The sequence below is a fragment of the Canis aureus genome, chromosome 26, assembly GCF_053574225.1.
Source record: "Canis aureus isolate CA01 chromosome 26, VMU_Caureus_v.1.0, whole genome shotgun sequence".
NCBI lineage: Eukaryota > Metazoa > Chordata > Mammalia > Carnivora > Canidae > Canis > Canis aureus.
Window position 1 is genome coordinate 14264155 of NC_135636.1, and position 16306 is coordinate 14280460.

General features: G+C 39.3%; 1 protein-coding gene and 1 long non-coding RNA gene across 7 annotated transcripts in view; one reads left to right on the plus strand and one right to left on the minus strand.

Moving 5' to 3' along the window:
- Positions 1-16306, minus strand: part of NDUFAF5 (NADH:ubiquinone oxidoreductase complex assembly factor 5) — a 63144-nt gene that overhangs the window by 16226 nt on the left and 30612 nt on the right. For 2 of the 6 annotated variants that reach the window (XM_077872170.1, XM_077872169.1), the window contains 3 exons: positions 11533-11616; positions 11111-11193; positions 10386-10941 (listed from right to left, as the gene is read on the minus strand). The exons of 1 other annotated variant lie outside the window; for it this stretch is intronic. In XM_077872170.1, coding sequence (XP_077728296.1) covers positions 10849-10941; positions 11111-11193; positions 11533-11616 — 260 coding nt within the window. In that variant the 3' untranslated portion in view covers positions 10386-10848. Of the gene's footprint in view, positions 1-10385; positions 10942-11110; positions 11194-11532; positions 11628-13702; positions 13799-16306 lie in introns of those variants that run through there. 3 more of the 6 variants (XR_013364809.1, XM_077872171.1, XM_077872174.1) reach the window with 3 other exon arrangements.
- LOC144297919 (uncharacterized) lies at positions 818-7335 on the plus strand. The gene is made up of 2 exons (XR_013364856.1): positions 818-1212; positions 7206-7335. It is a non-coding gene; the product is annotated as an uncharacterized LOC144297919 (long non-coding RNA).

Genomic DNA, 16306 nt, shown 5'->3' on the forward strand with positions numbered 1-16306 from the left:
CTTGGTGTTCCTCAACTGCAAAACAAAGATTTCTCTGATGTATTAAAATTCAAAAGTTTTATAATTCTAATCTAGCCTCTCAGACAAGAAAACAAAGTCTATAATAGAAAAATGCTTTAAAATCTTTTTCATGTGTGGCAAGAATAGAATTATTTCTTAGGCTGTGAGGTTTTAGTTTTTTTTTTTTTTTAAATTCTATTTATTCATGAGAGACACAAAGAAAGAGAAGCAGAGATACAGGCAGAGAGAGAAGCAGGCTCCCCATGGGGAGCCTGATGAGGGGACTCAGTCCCAGGAAACTGGGATCACGACCTGAGCCGAAGGCAGATGCCCAACACTGAGCCACCCAGGCGCCTCAGTTTTATTTTTTTTGACACCCAATTAATTTCATCCAGTGTCAGTACCTATGTTTTGATAAACAGTTTTTGGTATCGTGTGCTTGTGTGAATTGTCATCCTAACTTGTATTTCATTAATCAGAAAATAATGTCTAAGTAAAGTGCCTCTAGAAAAGAAACATTAAATTCTCACCTCACAGAGCATTAAAACAAATCTCACTTAACTGAGATTTGAATTTTGCCATAGAAGCTAAACAGCTGTCTGAGGTTGGGTGATTTATTCTTTTTAAAAAAGGTATAGCATGGGGATCCCTGGGTGGCTCAGCAGTTTGGCGCCGGTCTTCGGCCCACGGCATGATCCTGGAGTCCTGGGATTGAGTCCCATATCGGGGTCCCTGCATGGAGCCTGCTTCTCCCTCTGTCTGTGTCTCTGCCTCTCTCTCTGTCTCTCATGAATAAATAAATAAAATCTTAAAAAAAAAAAGGGATAGTGACTTTAAGCAGTATATGTTTATTAATCTTCTTGCATGAGCAAGAGGGAATTTTTTGTATGATAAGTAGTAAGCTAGCATCACAATAGAAGTCAATAATTTATTCTTGAAAGCATCTCTAAAATTCATTCTGTCTAGAATAATAATAGCTAACATATCATGCTTATTATGTGCCAAGCACTGTTCTAACCGAATATATTAACTCATTTGATCTTCACAGCTACCTTCCCCAGAGAGTAGCATATCATCTTCCCTCTTTTACAGAAGAGGAAACTGGGTCAAGTAACTTGTCCAAGGCCACACATTCAGGACAACCAGGTCAGAGTCCGTGCTCTTAAACACTGCACTGGACTGTCTGGAGAAAGTTCGTAAACAATTTTTCAGGTGAGTAGATTCTGACAATTGAATGTAGGTTTTCCTATGGCTATTCAATTTAACAAACCTATACAATGCCAAGCATCATCTAGGCTAGTGTTTCCTCAAACAGGTTCAAGGTCTTGCAAAGCACTTCTTGATAAAAGGGCTATTAGGTTAATAATTCTGGAAGTCTGGAATCACTGTACTTGGCCACCTTGGTATCTAATGACAGCTGGGTATCTTGGTTGGACTTAAGACCTACTATTCCAGCAAAATGCCTGGTCAGCACTGCTGCAGGCCCTGCTTTGACCTTAAGTCATAGTTCTGGTCTTACTCTCTTTTCTCTATTTCCCAGTCCCCCAGCAACTGTGTTCCTGTCCTGTTATCCATATCTAACTGCTTTGCTTGGTACACAGATCCCACCAGAATAAGAGTCTAGCCTTGAAGTCCAATCAAGTGGTTGATCCTTGGGATCTGAAGCTGGATATGCAACTGACTGTCTTTCCAGTCTCCTGCTGTTTGGTGTGCTCACAGAATCCCATTGTCTGCTCAGCAGTGACTCCATCTGGGAGTTCCCTGAGGTATATGAAACCCTGGCTACAGCAATGCCAATACCTCAAAGAACTGAATATTTAAAGAGGCAGAACTCATGGATGAGAAATAAAATACTAAAGTGCTAAAGGAGAGAACTAACAAAAGTTCAAGATACTCTGGGACAAGAAAGCAAGATGAACTTGAGCTGGATTTTTTTTTTTAAGATTTTATTCATTTATTTGTGAGAGAGAGCGAGAGAGAGAGCAGGAGCAAGGTGGGGGACAGGGAGAAGCAGACTCCCTGCTGAGCAGGGAGCCCATTTTGGGGCTCAATCCTAGGAATCCAGGATTATGACCTGAGCTGAAGGCAGACACTTAATTGACTGAACCACCCAGGTGCCCAGAGCTGGATTTAAAGAATGGCTGAGCTGAGAGTGGAAGGAACCCATAAGAGGTCAGAGGGCAGGCAGCTCTACAGGAATAGATTCAAGCACAGGGCTGAGCATGGGTTGGAGACAATGGATGGAATCGCCTGCCTGGTTCCAATTTGCTAGTTGGAGTGTACAGTGATTGTGGTGGGTTAGGGGGAGGGAAAGAATGATAGCTCTTGGAAGACTTTGACTTCCCAGAGAAGGCGACATAATAAAATTGTTAATCGCACTAAACTTGTCACCTATGAGACTGAAATCATATATTGGCTCCACCATGTGTGTGACTTTGGAGATGTCATGACCTGAGACTGTTTCCTCCTCTGAAAAATAGGGGCAATAAGTACTAGTATCTACTTTACAAGGAGCTGAGAGGATGAAATAATTGAGAATGCACACAAAGGCTTGGTACACTGCCCGGCAAGAATGTAACACTGAATTTCAGAAAAAGGGCTTCACCAACCTGATACTTTAGTACAGGCTAAACAAAGCTGCCTTTGTTGAAGTTTGGTTGGCTTCTCAAGAAATGATGCAGACATTCTGATTTAGAGATCACAATGTACTTCATATCCATTCCTTTACTTGGTCTTCCAGAGGGCTGTCACTTGAAGCCAGAGCACTTCCTTCCTCTTCTAATCTGACTTGTAACCAGAATCTTGTCACCTAGACAAATAACTGGGAACTTTTCTGCAAGATTCAGGAAACACTTCCTAAATGCTAAGTGGTTGGTGACTGTGAAAAAATGGCATGTTCCATGGAAAATGCAGAAGGTTGTCTATGCTAAATACCTAAGGGTCTGGAGCCCTCCTTGGTGGGGATGCATCTGGACCACTTCTAAGACTCAGAGACCTAAGGCAAATAACATTGTGCCCACCTTATCCTCAAATGAAATCCAGGATAGCTCTAAAGGGAAAAGAAGTCTCCAAACATCAACACAGAGTCTGAGAAATATCAAAGGGGTGAGGGAAAAGCGAGGCAAACCAAAAACAGACTCCTAACTATAGAGAACAATCTGATGGTCATCAGAGGGGAGATGGGTAGGGGCCTGGGGGAAATGGGTGATGGGGGATTAAAGAGTGCATTTGTTGTGATGAGCACTGGGTGTCATATGGAAGTGCTGAGTCACTGTACTGTATTCCTGAAACTAATATTATGCTGTTGTATTAACTGGAATTTAAATAAAAACAGAAAAAAATGTATAAAACAAATCAATATTGTAAAGGATTTCAAAAAAGAAAAGGAAGAAACAAGGAAGGAGGGAGGGAGAAAGAAAAGAGGTTGAGGGAGGGAGCAATTGTGAAGATGGGAGGGCAATCTTGTCTACTTGCCTTGGGACCCAGCTCCTAGCGCTGGACTGAATGCTTCTGCTATCTTGCCCAATGGCTCCCTGCCATCTTCCCACCTTGACATGAAGGGGTGCTCCACAGTCCCCTCAGTGATAAAAGCTCCCTATGGCCATGGTTTCCAACCAAGAAGAGGAAGGTGGAAACGTTTTGTTTGAAAAAGCCCCTCAGGAACTTGGAAGATATGTCTGAGGCCTCCTTTGAGATTCACGGAGTACCAAACCTGTAATTTCGTAAATGAAAACCCTGAGGTTAGAGAGATGGGAGTTTGCCCAAATGTTAGGTACCAGCAGGGCCAGGACTAAACCCAAATCACCTGACTCCCAGTCCCTGCAGACAGAACTAGCAATGGCAAAAAAAAAAAAAAAAAAAAAAAAAGAACTAGCAATGGCATGCTGAGCACATGCATGAGATTCTTGTACAAGGACTCTGGAGAATGTCCGGACTACACTTGCCACTTTGAAAGTGCAGGTAGATTACCTTTGCCTGGTTTTAGCAAAGGCTAGCAAGACAAGATCAATTCTAACTTTATAAAAAGCCTTTAACTACTTCCACAGCAACATGCTCATCTGACAGCCTAGCAATTAAGTGTATAATGTCAACAATCCAGATTGGTAACAAGCTGTCAGCAACTCAGTAGTTAAGGCAGAAGGGAAGGGAGTCAGGAGGCCACATGGACTGCTTAGCTCACTGAATGAATCCTCATGGCCAGAATCTTCTCAAATTCTCTGGTTTCATTTTGGAACAGCCCCAGTTGGGCTTCCAGGCAACTGATCATCGTATTCCTTGGAAATGAAATTTGAGGCCTGCTTGGTACCTTGGTAGTTTACTTCTATTTAGTGATACCATGAACTCAAACTTCAAGGGTAGAACATCGCAGGTCCAATTTTCCCTGAGAACAAATGTAATATTGGTAGCTTACACTTTACATAGTTTGAAATAAGCAGACAATGTTCTATACTTAAAGTAACAACCTGGCATACCCTAGGCACCCAACTTTTCTCAGAATCTATTGCTACATTAAGAAATTACTCCCAAGACAGTAGCTTAAACAACAATTTATTTTCTCAGTTTTTGTGTTTTGGAAATTTGGGAGTGGCTTAGCTGGGTGGTCCTGGTACAGGGTCTCTCACGAGGCTGCGTCAAGGTGTCAGCCAGGACTACGGTCACCTGAATTAGATTGGAGGATCTACTTCCAATATGGCTCCCTCACCTCTATGTCCTCTCTACAGTGCTGCTTGAATGCCCTCATGCTATGGCAGCTGGCCTTCCCAGAGTGAGTGATCCTGGACAAAGTGGAAGCAATGCCTTCCATTACCTTCCCTCAGAAGTGACACACCATCTCTTCCATATTTTTTTCTTTTTACATTTTTTAAAATTTAAGTTCAATTTGGTAACATATAGTATAAAACCCAATGCTCATCCCATTAAGTGCCCTCCTCATTGATCTCTTCCATATTTATTTGTTGGAAGGGAATCATTAAATTCAGCCCATGCTCAAAGGAAGGGGAATTAAACTTCTCCACTTAGAAAGGAATATATTCTATATATAGAAGCTGTGGATAGATTTTAAAACCATCACAAGTCCAAAGCAACATTTACTTATTTGTTAACAACTTACCAGAGCCCACTGTGACTTCCATTATTTTCAAATTGTTTTTAAACCAGCAAGATAAATATCTGTCAAGAATCCAGGCAGAGAACTAAAGTGTTATCAATTTCTAGAAAGGCAGGTTCACTTATTTTTTTTTTTAATTTTTTAAAAGATTTTATTTATTTATTCATGAGAGACACAGAGAGAGAGAGAGAGGCAGAGACACAGGCAGAGGGAGAAGCAGGCTCCATGCAGGGAGCCCGATGTGGGACTCGATCCCGGGTCTCCAGGGTCACACCCTGGGCTGAAGGCAGTGCTAAACCGATGAGTCACCCGGGCTGCCCGGCAGGTTCACTTATGGTTAAGTTTTCTAAAGATAAATTTCACATTATTAATGACAACAGTAATAAAACACCACCTCACCATCACCACCCCGCCAAAAAAGCTCAAAATATTTTTTCTTAGGCAAGAGGCTAAATAATCTATGAACGAATAAAGTAATAATCACTGTGCCAAATATCCTTCTTTTCCCCACATATCTATTTTTTAAAAAAAGATTATTTATTTATTCACGAGAGACAGAGAGACAGAGAGAGAGAGAGAGCGAGAGAGAGAGAGAGAGAGGCAAAGACACAGGCAGAGGGAGAAGCAAGCTCCATGCAGGCAGCCTAATGTGGGACTCAATCCCTGGTCTCTAGGATCACGCCCTGAACCAAAGGCAGACGCTCAACCATTGAGCCACCCAGGCGTCCCATCCCCAAATATCTATTAATTTCTCTCCTACACAGAATCCAATCCATAGTAAAATACTTCTTTCTCATCCTTACTTAAGGCCATATGTGGAATATAAAAACTATACATGTCTTCAGTATAGGCCATGCCATAATTGTTTCCACCTAATAGATAAAATGGTACTAAAAGAGTCTGAAAAGCAAAACTTGCTCCATAGATACTTCATGAGTTACAAACTTATGTAACTTTTAGTATATGTGCTGCCGAAGCGAGCACATATGTAACTTTTAAGTCATGTCACATACTTGATGTCTAGGAGTGGCTTCCATCTCAACAAATCCTGCAAAAATTTTCTTTAAGGCAATAATCTTTATTTTAAAAATATAAACTTTAAAAAAAAATAAAAATATAAATATAAACTTTCATATATACTGCCATTTCTGGAATTCTCTATTTGAAAAATGCGGAATACTAAGAACCAGGAAATAATCCAAAGTCTCCCAGCAGCCAATGGATGTCCCAGACCCATATACGGAAGCCCCGTTAGACCAACAGCTAAAGACAAAGAACTGGAAGCCTAGCACAAGAAACTCAATGGAGATTTGTTAAGGGAACCGATAAAGCCCATGCATTTTACTGCAAAAGAAAAAGTCCTTCTCCCATAACCTTGCTCCTCTTTCCTACCTTACATACTAGTCCTAGAAACCTAATCTAAATTCTAATCTTACAGATCAGAAAGCAGAATGAATTCAAGAGAGTTCATTTTTGAGTTAACTGATGAAATTAGTAGGTGGAAGTAAATAAAGTGTTGGATAAGAGAAAAGTCACATCATTCTTGGGGCCAGCATAGGAACAAGCAATGCAGTACAAGTTGAGTTTATAGTAATTGTGGAGTCATAAAGAAATGGCTGTGTTCTACACATTGTTTAAGAATGTGAAGTATTGGGCAGCCTGGGTGGCTCAGCAGTTTAGTGCCGCCTTCAGCCCAGGGTGTGATCCTGAAGACCCAGGATCGAGTCCCACATCAGGCTCCCTGCATGGAGCCTGCTTCTCCCTCTGCCTGTGTCTCTGCCTCTCTCTCTGTGTGTCTCTCATGAATAAATATATAAAATCTTATTTATTTATTTATTTTTATTTATTTATTCATTCATAGAGACACAGACAGAGAGAGAGAGGCAGAGACACAGGCAGAGGGAGAAGCAGGCTCCATGCAGAGAGCCGGACGTGGGACTTGATCCAGGGTCTCCAGGATCACGCCCTGGGCTGCAGGCGGCGCTAAACCGCTGCGCCACCAGGGCTGCCCAAATATATAAAATCTTAAAAAAAAAAAAAAAAAAAAAAAGAATGTGAAGTATTTTGGAAATATTGTTGCTTAAACATTTTTTTCTAGATATGTCTCCTCCAGCAGGGAAAAATGAAAGGAAAAATAAACCATTGGGACTACACCAAAATAAAAAGCTTTTCCACAAGAAGGAAACCATCAACAAAATGAACAAGCAAACTACTAAAAGGAAAAAAGACATTTGCAAATGATACATCTGATGAGTTATATCCAAAAAATATAAAGAACTTATACAACCTAACACCAAAAACCCCCAATCCAATTAAAACATCAGCAGAAAACCTGAACAGACATTTTTCCAAAGAAGACATACAGATGGCTAACAGACGTGAAAAAGATGCTCAATATCACTCATCAGGGAAATGCAGATCAAAACCACAATGAAACATCACCTGCACTTATCAGAATGGCTAGAGTCAAAAAGGTAAGAAATAACAATTGTTAGCAAGGATGTGGAGAAAAAGAAACCCTCATACACTGTGAGAATACAGATTGGTACAGCACTGCAGAAAAGAGTATGAAGTTCTTCAAAAAATTAAAAATAAAAATACCACCATAATCCAGTAATTTCACTACTGGGCATTTACACCAAAACTAAAACACGAATTCAAAAAAATATATGCATCTCTGTGTTTGGTGCAGTGTGATTTTATGTATTGGAGAGATAAAGAGAGGGAGAAAGAACACGTTCGTGAGTGGGGGTGGGGGTATGAGGAGCAGGAGAGGGAGAAGCTGACTCCCCCATGGAGCAGGAAGCCCATCGGGGTTTGATCCCTGGACCGAGATCATGACCTGAGCTCAAGGCAGATGCTTAACCAACTGAACCACCCAGGTGCCCCTATTGCATGTTACTTATAATAGCTAAGATTTGGAAGCAACCCAAGTATCCATCAATAGATGAATAAAGAGATTGTGTGTGTGTGTGTGTGTGTGTGTATATATATATATATATATATATATATATATATATATACACATTGTATACATGAAATGTTATTCATAAAAAGGAATGGGTTCTTGCCATTCGCAACAGCATGGATGGACCTAGAGGGTATTATGCTAAGTGAAATAAATCAGGTAGAGAAAGACAAATCACTGTATTTCATGTGTAAGTGGAATCTAAAAAAAAAAAAAAAAAAAAATTGAAACAGACCCATAAATACAGAGAATAGATGGTACCCAGGGGGGACAGGTGATTTGAGGTAGACAAAATGGGTAAAGGGGAGTGGGAGATACAGTCTTCCAGTTATGAAATGACTAAGTCATGGGATGAAAGGTATAGCCTAAGGAACATAACCAATGGTACTGTGATAGCACTGTATGGTGAAAGATGGTAGCTACATTTGTCATGAGCATAGTATAACATAAACTTGTCATATCACTATGTTGTACACCTGAAACTAATGTAACCCGTGTCAACTATACTTCAATTTTTAAATTGTTTTTAAAAAATAAATTTTTTAAAATCAAAAAAATATTGTTCCTTAAAAGGATGAGTTATCATTTGGAAAACACAGCTATTCAGAAAAATAAATTGCCTGAGGATTTCAATTAAAGCTATACTTCAAGCAGATATTAGCTAAAAAAATTATTCTACTGTCACTCATGTTAAAAAATAAGTATCCTCAATTAGTCGTGGTAATTTTTCTTTCCTTTATTTTTTTAAACCATGATCTTATTTTTGAGATAGCTCAGGGTAGATGCCTCCCCAGCCTCACCCACCATCCATAATCAGCACGAAAGAGGTAATATTTTTAGTAAGAAACTTCAAATTTTATAGAGAGATAAAAAATGAAAAGTACAAGTCTCCTTCCTAACTTCTGCCCACCTCTTGCACCCAACAGACATTCAAACCTGACAGATGCAGACACATGTAGTTCCTCTGTCCCTCTCCTCAGCAATAATCACAAGTTTGTATGCATTCTTCAACAATGCATATAAACACATGTCCTTTAGGAAACATAGTTATTGTGGGATTTATGTGTTCCTCAGTGATCAGTTCACAATTTTAACACAGAGAGTTTTTTGTTATCTTTTCCCTTCAAATACTGAAAATTAAGCTTAAAAACTTCGCCAAATTCTACTTCCTACATATTCTTTTCGTGTTAAAAAAAAAATGCTTAGGAGAGTTCTAATTTCTAATATTCTAGTTCCAATTTCTAATATTGATAGATTTCCTACCCGAAAGCAGCAAGAATAGTAATTTTTCTCCTACAAAACCTTGGTTTTTAACTGTAACTTAAGTTTTTCAAAGGGTACATTTTTCACATAATTTAATTCAATTCAAAATGTAATTGAGTATCTACTATGCACCAAGCACTATGCTGTGGACAAGGCAGACATAGCCCCTACCCAGGAAGAGCTTGGTACCAGTGTGGTCAAGGGAAGGAAGGCAGGGGGAGACCAACACTGTAATAACTTAGACCTAAGGCTGAAGAGGAGGCTAGGGCCATGCTTGGTGAAATGTAAAGGACAGCAATGGCTCTCCATCACCTGGTGATGCAGACTCAGCTCACTTTTTTTTTAGTATGCTGAGTTTTGTACCTCATCCTATGTGAACTGACACAGATCTGTTTCTGCTGGGTTTATTTCAACATAAATGACAGACAAGCAAACACCACCACCTGGCATTTAACAGTGAGGGTGAAGTTTTAACACACTTGCTCAGTTGTTCCACCATTAGACAGCTGCCAGCACTACTTCCTATCTCAACTTGGAGCAATGGAAGTCAGCACTCACTTTTGTTTGCTTCCCAGCCTACTCCCTGCTTCCTCATCACCATCTTCTTCCCCCCATTCTAAGCTGTCTGAGCTTGACTGCTTCCAAATGCTTTTGATCACTACAATGGGACAGTGGACCTGGATTAGAATAGTGCCAAAGGCCTGAAATGACAAACAATAAACAGCACTGTTCATTACTGTGCAGATACTTTCACACAGGATTGTTCCTCTGTATTCTTTAAAACATTCTCTTTTCACCTAAGGTGAGATGGAGTATAAAACTCTGGGGGGGGGGGGGGGGCCTTATCCAGATCACAAAGGTGAAAAAGAAATAAGATTAGAATTCAAATGCTTAAAAAAAAAAAAAAAAAAAAGGTGAGGAAAGATTCAGTAAAGATCCACACTTTCCTAAAGTATGAAACTACATCATAGCTCTAGAGAGACACATTGTCTTCACAACAAAGATGACAGTGTGACAATTAATTTTAGCTTAAGTATCTCAGAGTAGTCATTATAAAAACTTTTTATTCCAAATGATCCAGAACTCTAGAGAATCTACCAACTTGTCCTTCCTCTCCTCTCCATGGCTATGGCCCTCTCACAGAAATAACAAAATATCAGAAGGAGAAAAAGGCACAAAATGTCAGCGTGAGCAATGTTTTTCCATCAAGTCAGGCACTTATATATGTGAACATATTTGTGGATTTTTCATTGAAATATCTTCTTGCTTTTGGGCTGGATCTGTAAATAAGGCATTTGAACCACTAGATAACAATATCCATATGAAAACAGAAAACATGTAAAACTGATACGGTTACTAAATGTAGATGTAGGATTAGGTTATTCTAATTACTAGAGTTTGATAGTACATCACTTATAGATTACTTTGCTTCAAAATGTCATAATTTTAAGTGTGAAAGTTATCCATCTCTGATGAAAATTCTGGAGTACATTAACATTGAATGAAATATTTATTGAGACTTCTTCCCCTGTGACATAAGATTGTTTATTTTTCCCAGCTCTCCAAATGACACAGTTGCTGAACCTCTTTCAGCTGGTCTTGCCTGAAAATAATGAAAGATTAAAGATATTAGAAATAGATAAATATATAGCTCTAAATTAAATCCCTTAACGCCATCATATATTTTTTTCAAAAGCCCCCACCCTATGTAAATAAAAAGTAAATGAAGACATGAACCTGCTAAGAAAAATGATTTGTCTTACTAATATTACCTGTGAATCATGGTATTTCCATCCTATCATGTAATAGATTTGATATGTGGCAGGTACTGAACCATCCTCATTTCTGTACATTTCTATAAAGACAAATAATGGTTACAATCTAGAAAAGATGGAAACGGAAAGAAAAAATCTGCTCAAAAAAAGTCATATCCTCCAAAGAGAAATGGGATACTCAGAGGACTCTGAGAATGTCTCACATGAAAAATCCTAATGCCGAGAAGCTAACAGGAATACAGTTAAGAGCTGTTTGGAAAAAGGATATGGAACTACAGGATCTGTGTTCTGCAAAGAAGGACAAGAAATCTGATGGTGCCTTACCAGGAAAGGAAGTACTGGTAATTTTAAGGGATAAACACAGCAGGGCATGTGTTCCTTTAGGAGGGGAGGGTTGAAAGGATGACCAGCTCCCTTACCTCTGTACACCGCCGCCGCCGCCAGCATCGTGTCTCGGTGCAGCAGGGCTTTTCTATTCCAAGCACAGTTACTCTCGCCCATGCCTAAAAATACACTACAGGCAGTTTTAGATAACACCACCAATACCCTGAGCTACTCAAAGCACAAATTTAACCTCTTCACATCTAGAAGTGTACCCATCCCCATTCTCTAATAGCTTGTATTGCTAGGCTTCTTAGTGACCTAGGCAAAAGCGACTTGAAGCTTCTGGATATTAAGACCAGAGAAGAGGTCAAATTTTAGCAGGCAAGTCCTCTAAGCATGCCTCACTTGCCAACAGTGGTCTAAAGCAGGCCAGCTGGGCAAAAGCAAAGCAACTGACCCTCCAGGTATGTTATTAAGAGTTCGCAAGTACCTTTTCAAGCCCCCATTAGCTGCTCGTCAGAGGACAGGGCACTGCTACGATGCCTCACTCCTTCCAAACCATAAATTCTGTCTGGTCATGAAATTGGGAGAGGGCCTTGAGATTCGCTAAACAGTATCAAAACTACAATGTGTTTTCAGATTTTATAATATTTTACTAATTCCAGGTTAGGAAAAAATTATATGCATTATTTATATGAGCATTTTTCTTAGTATTTTAAAATTTAGAATTCTGGGGCACCTGTGTGGCTCAGTTAAGCATCTGACTCTTAATCTCAGCTCAGGTCTTGATCTCAGGGCTGTGAGTTCAAGCCCCATGTTGGGCTCCAAGCTAGGCTTTGGAGTTCAGGCGTTTTTCTTCAAGTTGATAGCCAAAAGGATTGATACTCTTCTACTGTTCAAATAACAAGTAGTGCTATATATTTAATTATTTATGCACATACTTAAACAAAATCCCTTTGAAAGGCCACATTTTAGTCCACGAAATCAAAACAAATTTCAAAAGTAAAAATCCTTTACATTCTCTATATACCACACCATCAAAAATCAGTTCTTACTTTTCCTACTTTCACCAAAAAACCCCAACAAACTTCCCAATATCAGTTGTTCTTTAGAAGTTTAAAAATGACAACCTTCCAAGTTTTCAATGGCCTTATTAAAAACAATAAAATCAGCTGTAATAAATGAATCTTTTTCTTCTCTCCAATCTCAAATGGTTCCTACTATTCCTCAAAATAATGAATCTCTGATACTAAAAGCAATTTCCAGCATTCTGTGAGTATAACAGCCCCAATTCATGAAGAACAACAGACATATGAACTAATAGATTAGTCATCAAGAAGAAAAAGGTGGATCTTATTCTTGCTGTCACGAATCTAATACACGACCAATCAATTGCTTAGATCAATTGCTGTGGGTCTTCTAGGTGACAAGACTAGATGATCTCTGAAGGCTGTGACAGCTACCATTACAGACCCATTACATAATCTGATTTAAACACATTCTCCTACGTTGTATGAACCATATCAAGCGACCAGAGGTAAACTGGGAGTTGAGTTGGAAGATTCTATTGCTGATGATGGCTGCGGTGCTTTTATTTTCATTCACCTTCCCAGCGCCATGCCTTACCACAAATTGGACATAGGCAGTATCAGTGGAAAACAAACAGGTTATTTAATGTAAATACTTAATACATGGGACAGGGGATTCTTAATACAATAGAAATTCTAAAATGCCTTTTAAATAACTGGTATTAGATACACTAATTAAGATTATCAGGCTTAATGTTCTCTGTGATATAGAAATTCAAGAGCACTACTGCATAACACAGTAACTCTGCTGCTAGGACAGTACTCCCTTGCCTCACAAGAGAAGCATACCACCATATCAACCTTCCTTTCTCCTCATGGTAGCAGTGTGATGTGGTACAGAAAGTCTAGACTTTGTGATCATCATCTCAGTTCTGATCCTTAAGTATCTAGGGCAAAGTCACAACTCTAATTAAACTCAGTTTTATCATCTTCAAGATGGAATGACAGCACTTCAAAATGCATCATGGTAGACCTTTACTGACCTGGGAAACACATTTAGGAACTTCTGACCAGCTCTGGGTTTTGGAATAACAGAAAAATCCAGGAAGCAAGTGACTGCTTAAGACTCTCACAGTGTTTTTAAGGTTAAGTTCAACTGTTTGTATAAAAATCTATTCTATTGTGCTTTACGAGGAATAATACTGAGGGTTGTCTTTAAAAAACAAACTGAACTTACCTTAAAACTACTGTGAAAGCCTCCAAAACTTTTCATGTATTCATCAGCTGATATGCAACTTGTTTTGTAAAATTAGGTCAACATTCTGGACTTTTTCTGTGAATTAATAACAATGGCAGTTCAAATGAGAAGCTACAACCATCAAGAAAAAAGTCTAACTATAAAATACCAAAAACCAATTTGAAAGTAACACCATCTTACAGTAGGCAAAGCAGCATACCTGGCAGTAGTCACCCCAGCTCTTCCCCTCCTCCATTCATCCCTGGCCACTCTCCTTCCCAACTCAGCTGCCTCTGACTTTTTAAAAGCAGAATGGTTGAGATTTCAGGATCTGAGTTAGGCTGCTGCACTAGACTTCAATCCTGGCTCTATTACTTATAATACATTACCTTGGGCAGGTTACTTAGTTTCTTTCTGTGCCTCAGTTTACTCATGTATAACATGAGATGAATCATGTTAATTCTAGTCTTACCTTCCTCATAAAGTATAAACAGTGCTAGAGGATGAGCTTTTTAACAGTGATCTCTCTCTCCTCTGCATGAAATTCTCCCCTTACAGTACCAGGCTCACCTGATAAAATCTAGAAGCCTGTGATAGACTATCCCACATCATTTCCCATCACTTCTCCATTCTACATTTTCAAGCCAAACAGAATTACTGTAGTGTTTTTTAATTAGAAAAGTGAAGGAAATGTCTCACATCTCCATGATTTTATACACCGTTCCCTTGGCTTGGAAGGCAACGCCCCAACCCAGTACCCAGCCACTCACTCACTCACTCTCCTGACAAACTCATTTTAACTTAGGTCCTGCCTCTTCTACAAAAGCATCCCTGACTCCCTAAACAGATTTAGGGATTCTGTTTTTCCATATACTTTAAAACACAATTATCTTACTTTATAGTTAAATGCCATGTCTCTTGCTTTAGCTCTATGTCTCTACTAGAGCACAAGCTCCCTGAGATAAGGAAATATGTATCTTCATCACTGGCTCAATAGCTGGCAAATAGTAAATAAATATAAGTAAATGAATATAAAATCAATCATCTAATGTTTACATTTACTTTGTTAAATATCACTTTTATATGTTATCTTTACATAATTCTTAATCCTAAGGATAAGAGACTCAAAGACTAAAATATAAGATTTATGTAAAAGTCTTTACAGTAAAAATAAGAGAAGCACTGGCAAAGCCTCTTAAGGTAAATATCAGGCAACAAGTCTTCAAAATAAATGACCTATTTAAAACCCTTGGGGGAAGTGGGGTTTATCAACTGGATACTGGCAGGAGGCAACCTTCTGAGGGGCCTAGAAATGTTCCAGTCCCTGTCTGGAGAGTGATTAAAAATACCAGCAACTATACAGTTAAGATTAGAGCATTTTACTATGCTAACTTTAATGAAAACAAGAATGCACAGAGATCAAGTAAGCAGTACTGGACTTTGGATTCAAATCCTAATTCCAGATCCAGTGTGAGCAAAGACAAGATACTTAACTTCTCAATGTCTCAATTTGTTCATAGGTAAAATTAGGATATCAGAAAATGTCACAGAATTGCACCTGACACAGAGTAAGTTCTGTATTTTTTAAATTATTTTTTAAAAGATTTTTTTTTTTAATTTATTCATTCATAGAGAGAGAGGCAGAGACACAGGCAGAGGGAGAAACAGAGGCAGAAGCAGGCTCCCCACAAAGAGCCTGATGAGGAATTTGATCCCGGACCATGGGCTCACACCCAGAGCCAAAGGCAGATGCTCAACCACTGAGCCACCCAGCCGTCCCAAGTTCTGTATTTTTAATTAGAGGGCAGTACTACCTTTTCCAACTGATATATCTAATTTCTAGTCTCTTTCTTGCTTCTCTCTTGAAATGAATCATAAATGCTGCATTTGAGAAGTATTTTTATCATTAGAGTCTGAATGATACATCATCGCCCACAACCACCTCTCAAGTCTTCGGATGAAGGGGCTCCATGATTAACTATGTCCTGGGGAACCAAGTGTTTGGGGTGGTACTTGGAGAGATGTGTGATTTATCATTGATCCCCTGTCATCTCAAGCATGCATGCTATTGGCTACCAATCCCTGTATTAAATTATAATGAATGAAAAGTGACTATAATAGTAAGTTTTTGGCTACATATCTTTCTCCTTGTAAAGCCAACAGAAGTACCATTCTCAGAGGAAGCTGGATGATAGGTAAAATAGTCTTTTATTAATGGGCAGCCAAAAGAAGTAGAGTCAGGTAAAAGAATGCCAGGGCAGGAGTCAAGAAGGCAAGAGTTTGGCACCTAATTCTGCCACTAACAGGCAAGTGTTCCCTTTATATTAGTGGATCTAATACGCCTCACTTGTAATACAGAGATAAAGTGTTACCAGAGGACTACTGAGAGAAGCAACCGCAACTGCGTTTAAGAAAAACTATAAATCTTGGGGATCCCTGGGTGGCTCAGCAGTTTAGCGCCTGCCTTCCGCCCCTGTGCCTGACCCTGGAGTCTGGGGATGAGTCCCACGTCGGGCTCCCAGTATGGAGCCTGCTTCTCCCTCTGCCTGTGTCTCTGCCTCTCTCTCTCTCTCTATCATGAATAAATAAATAAGATCTCTTAAA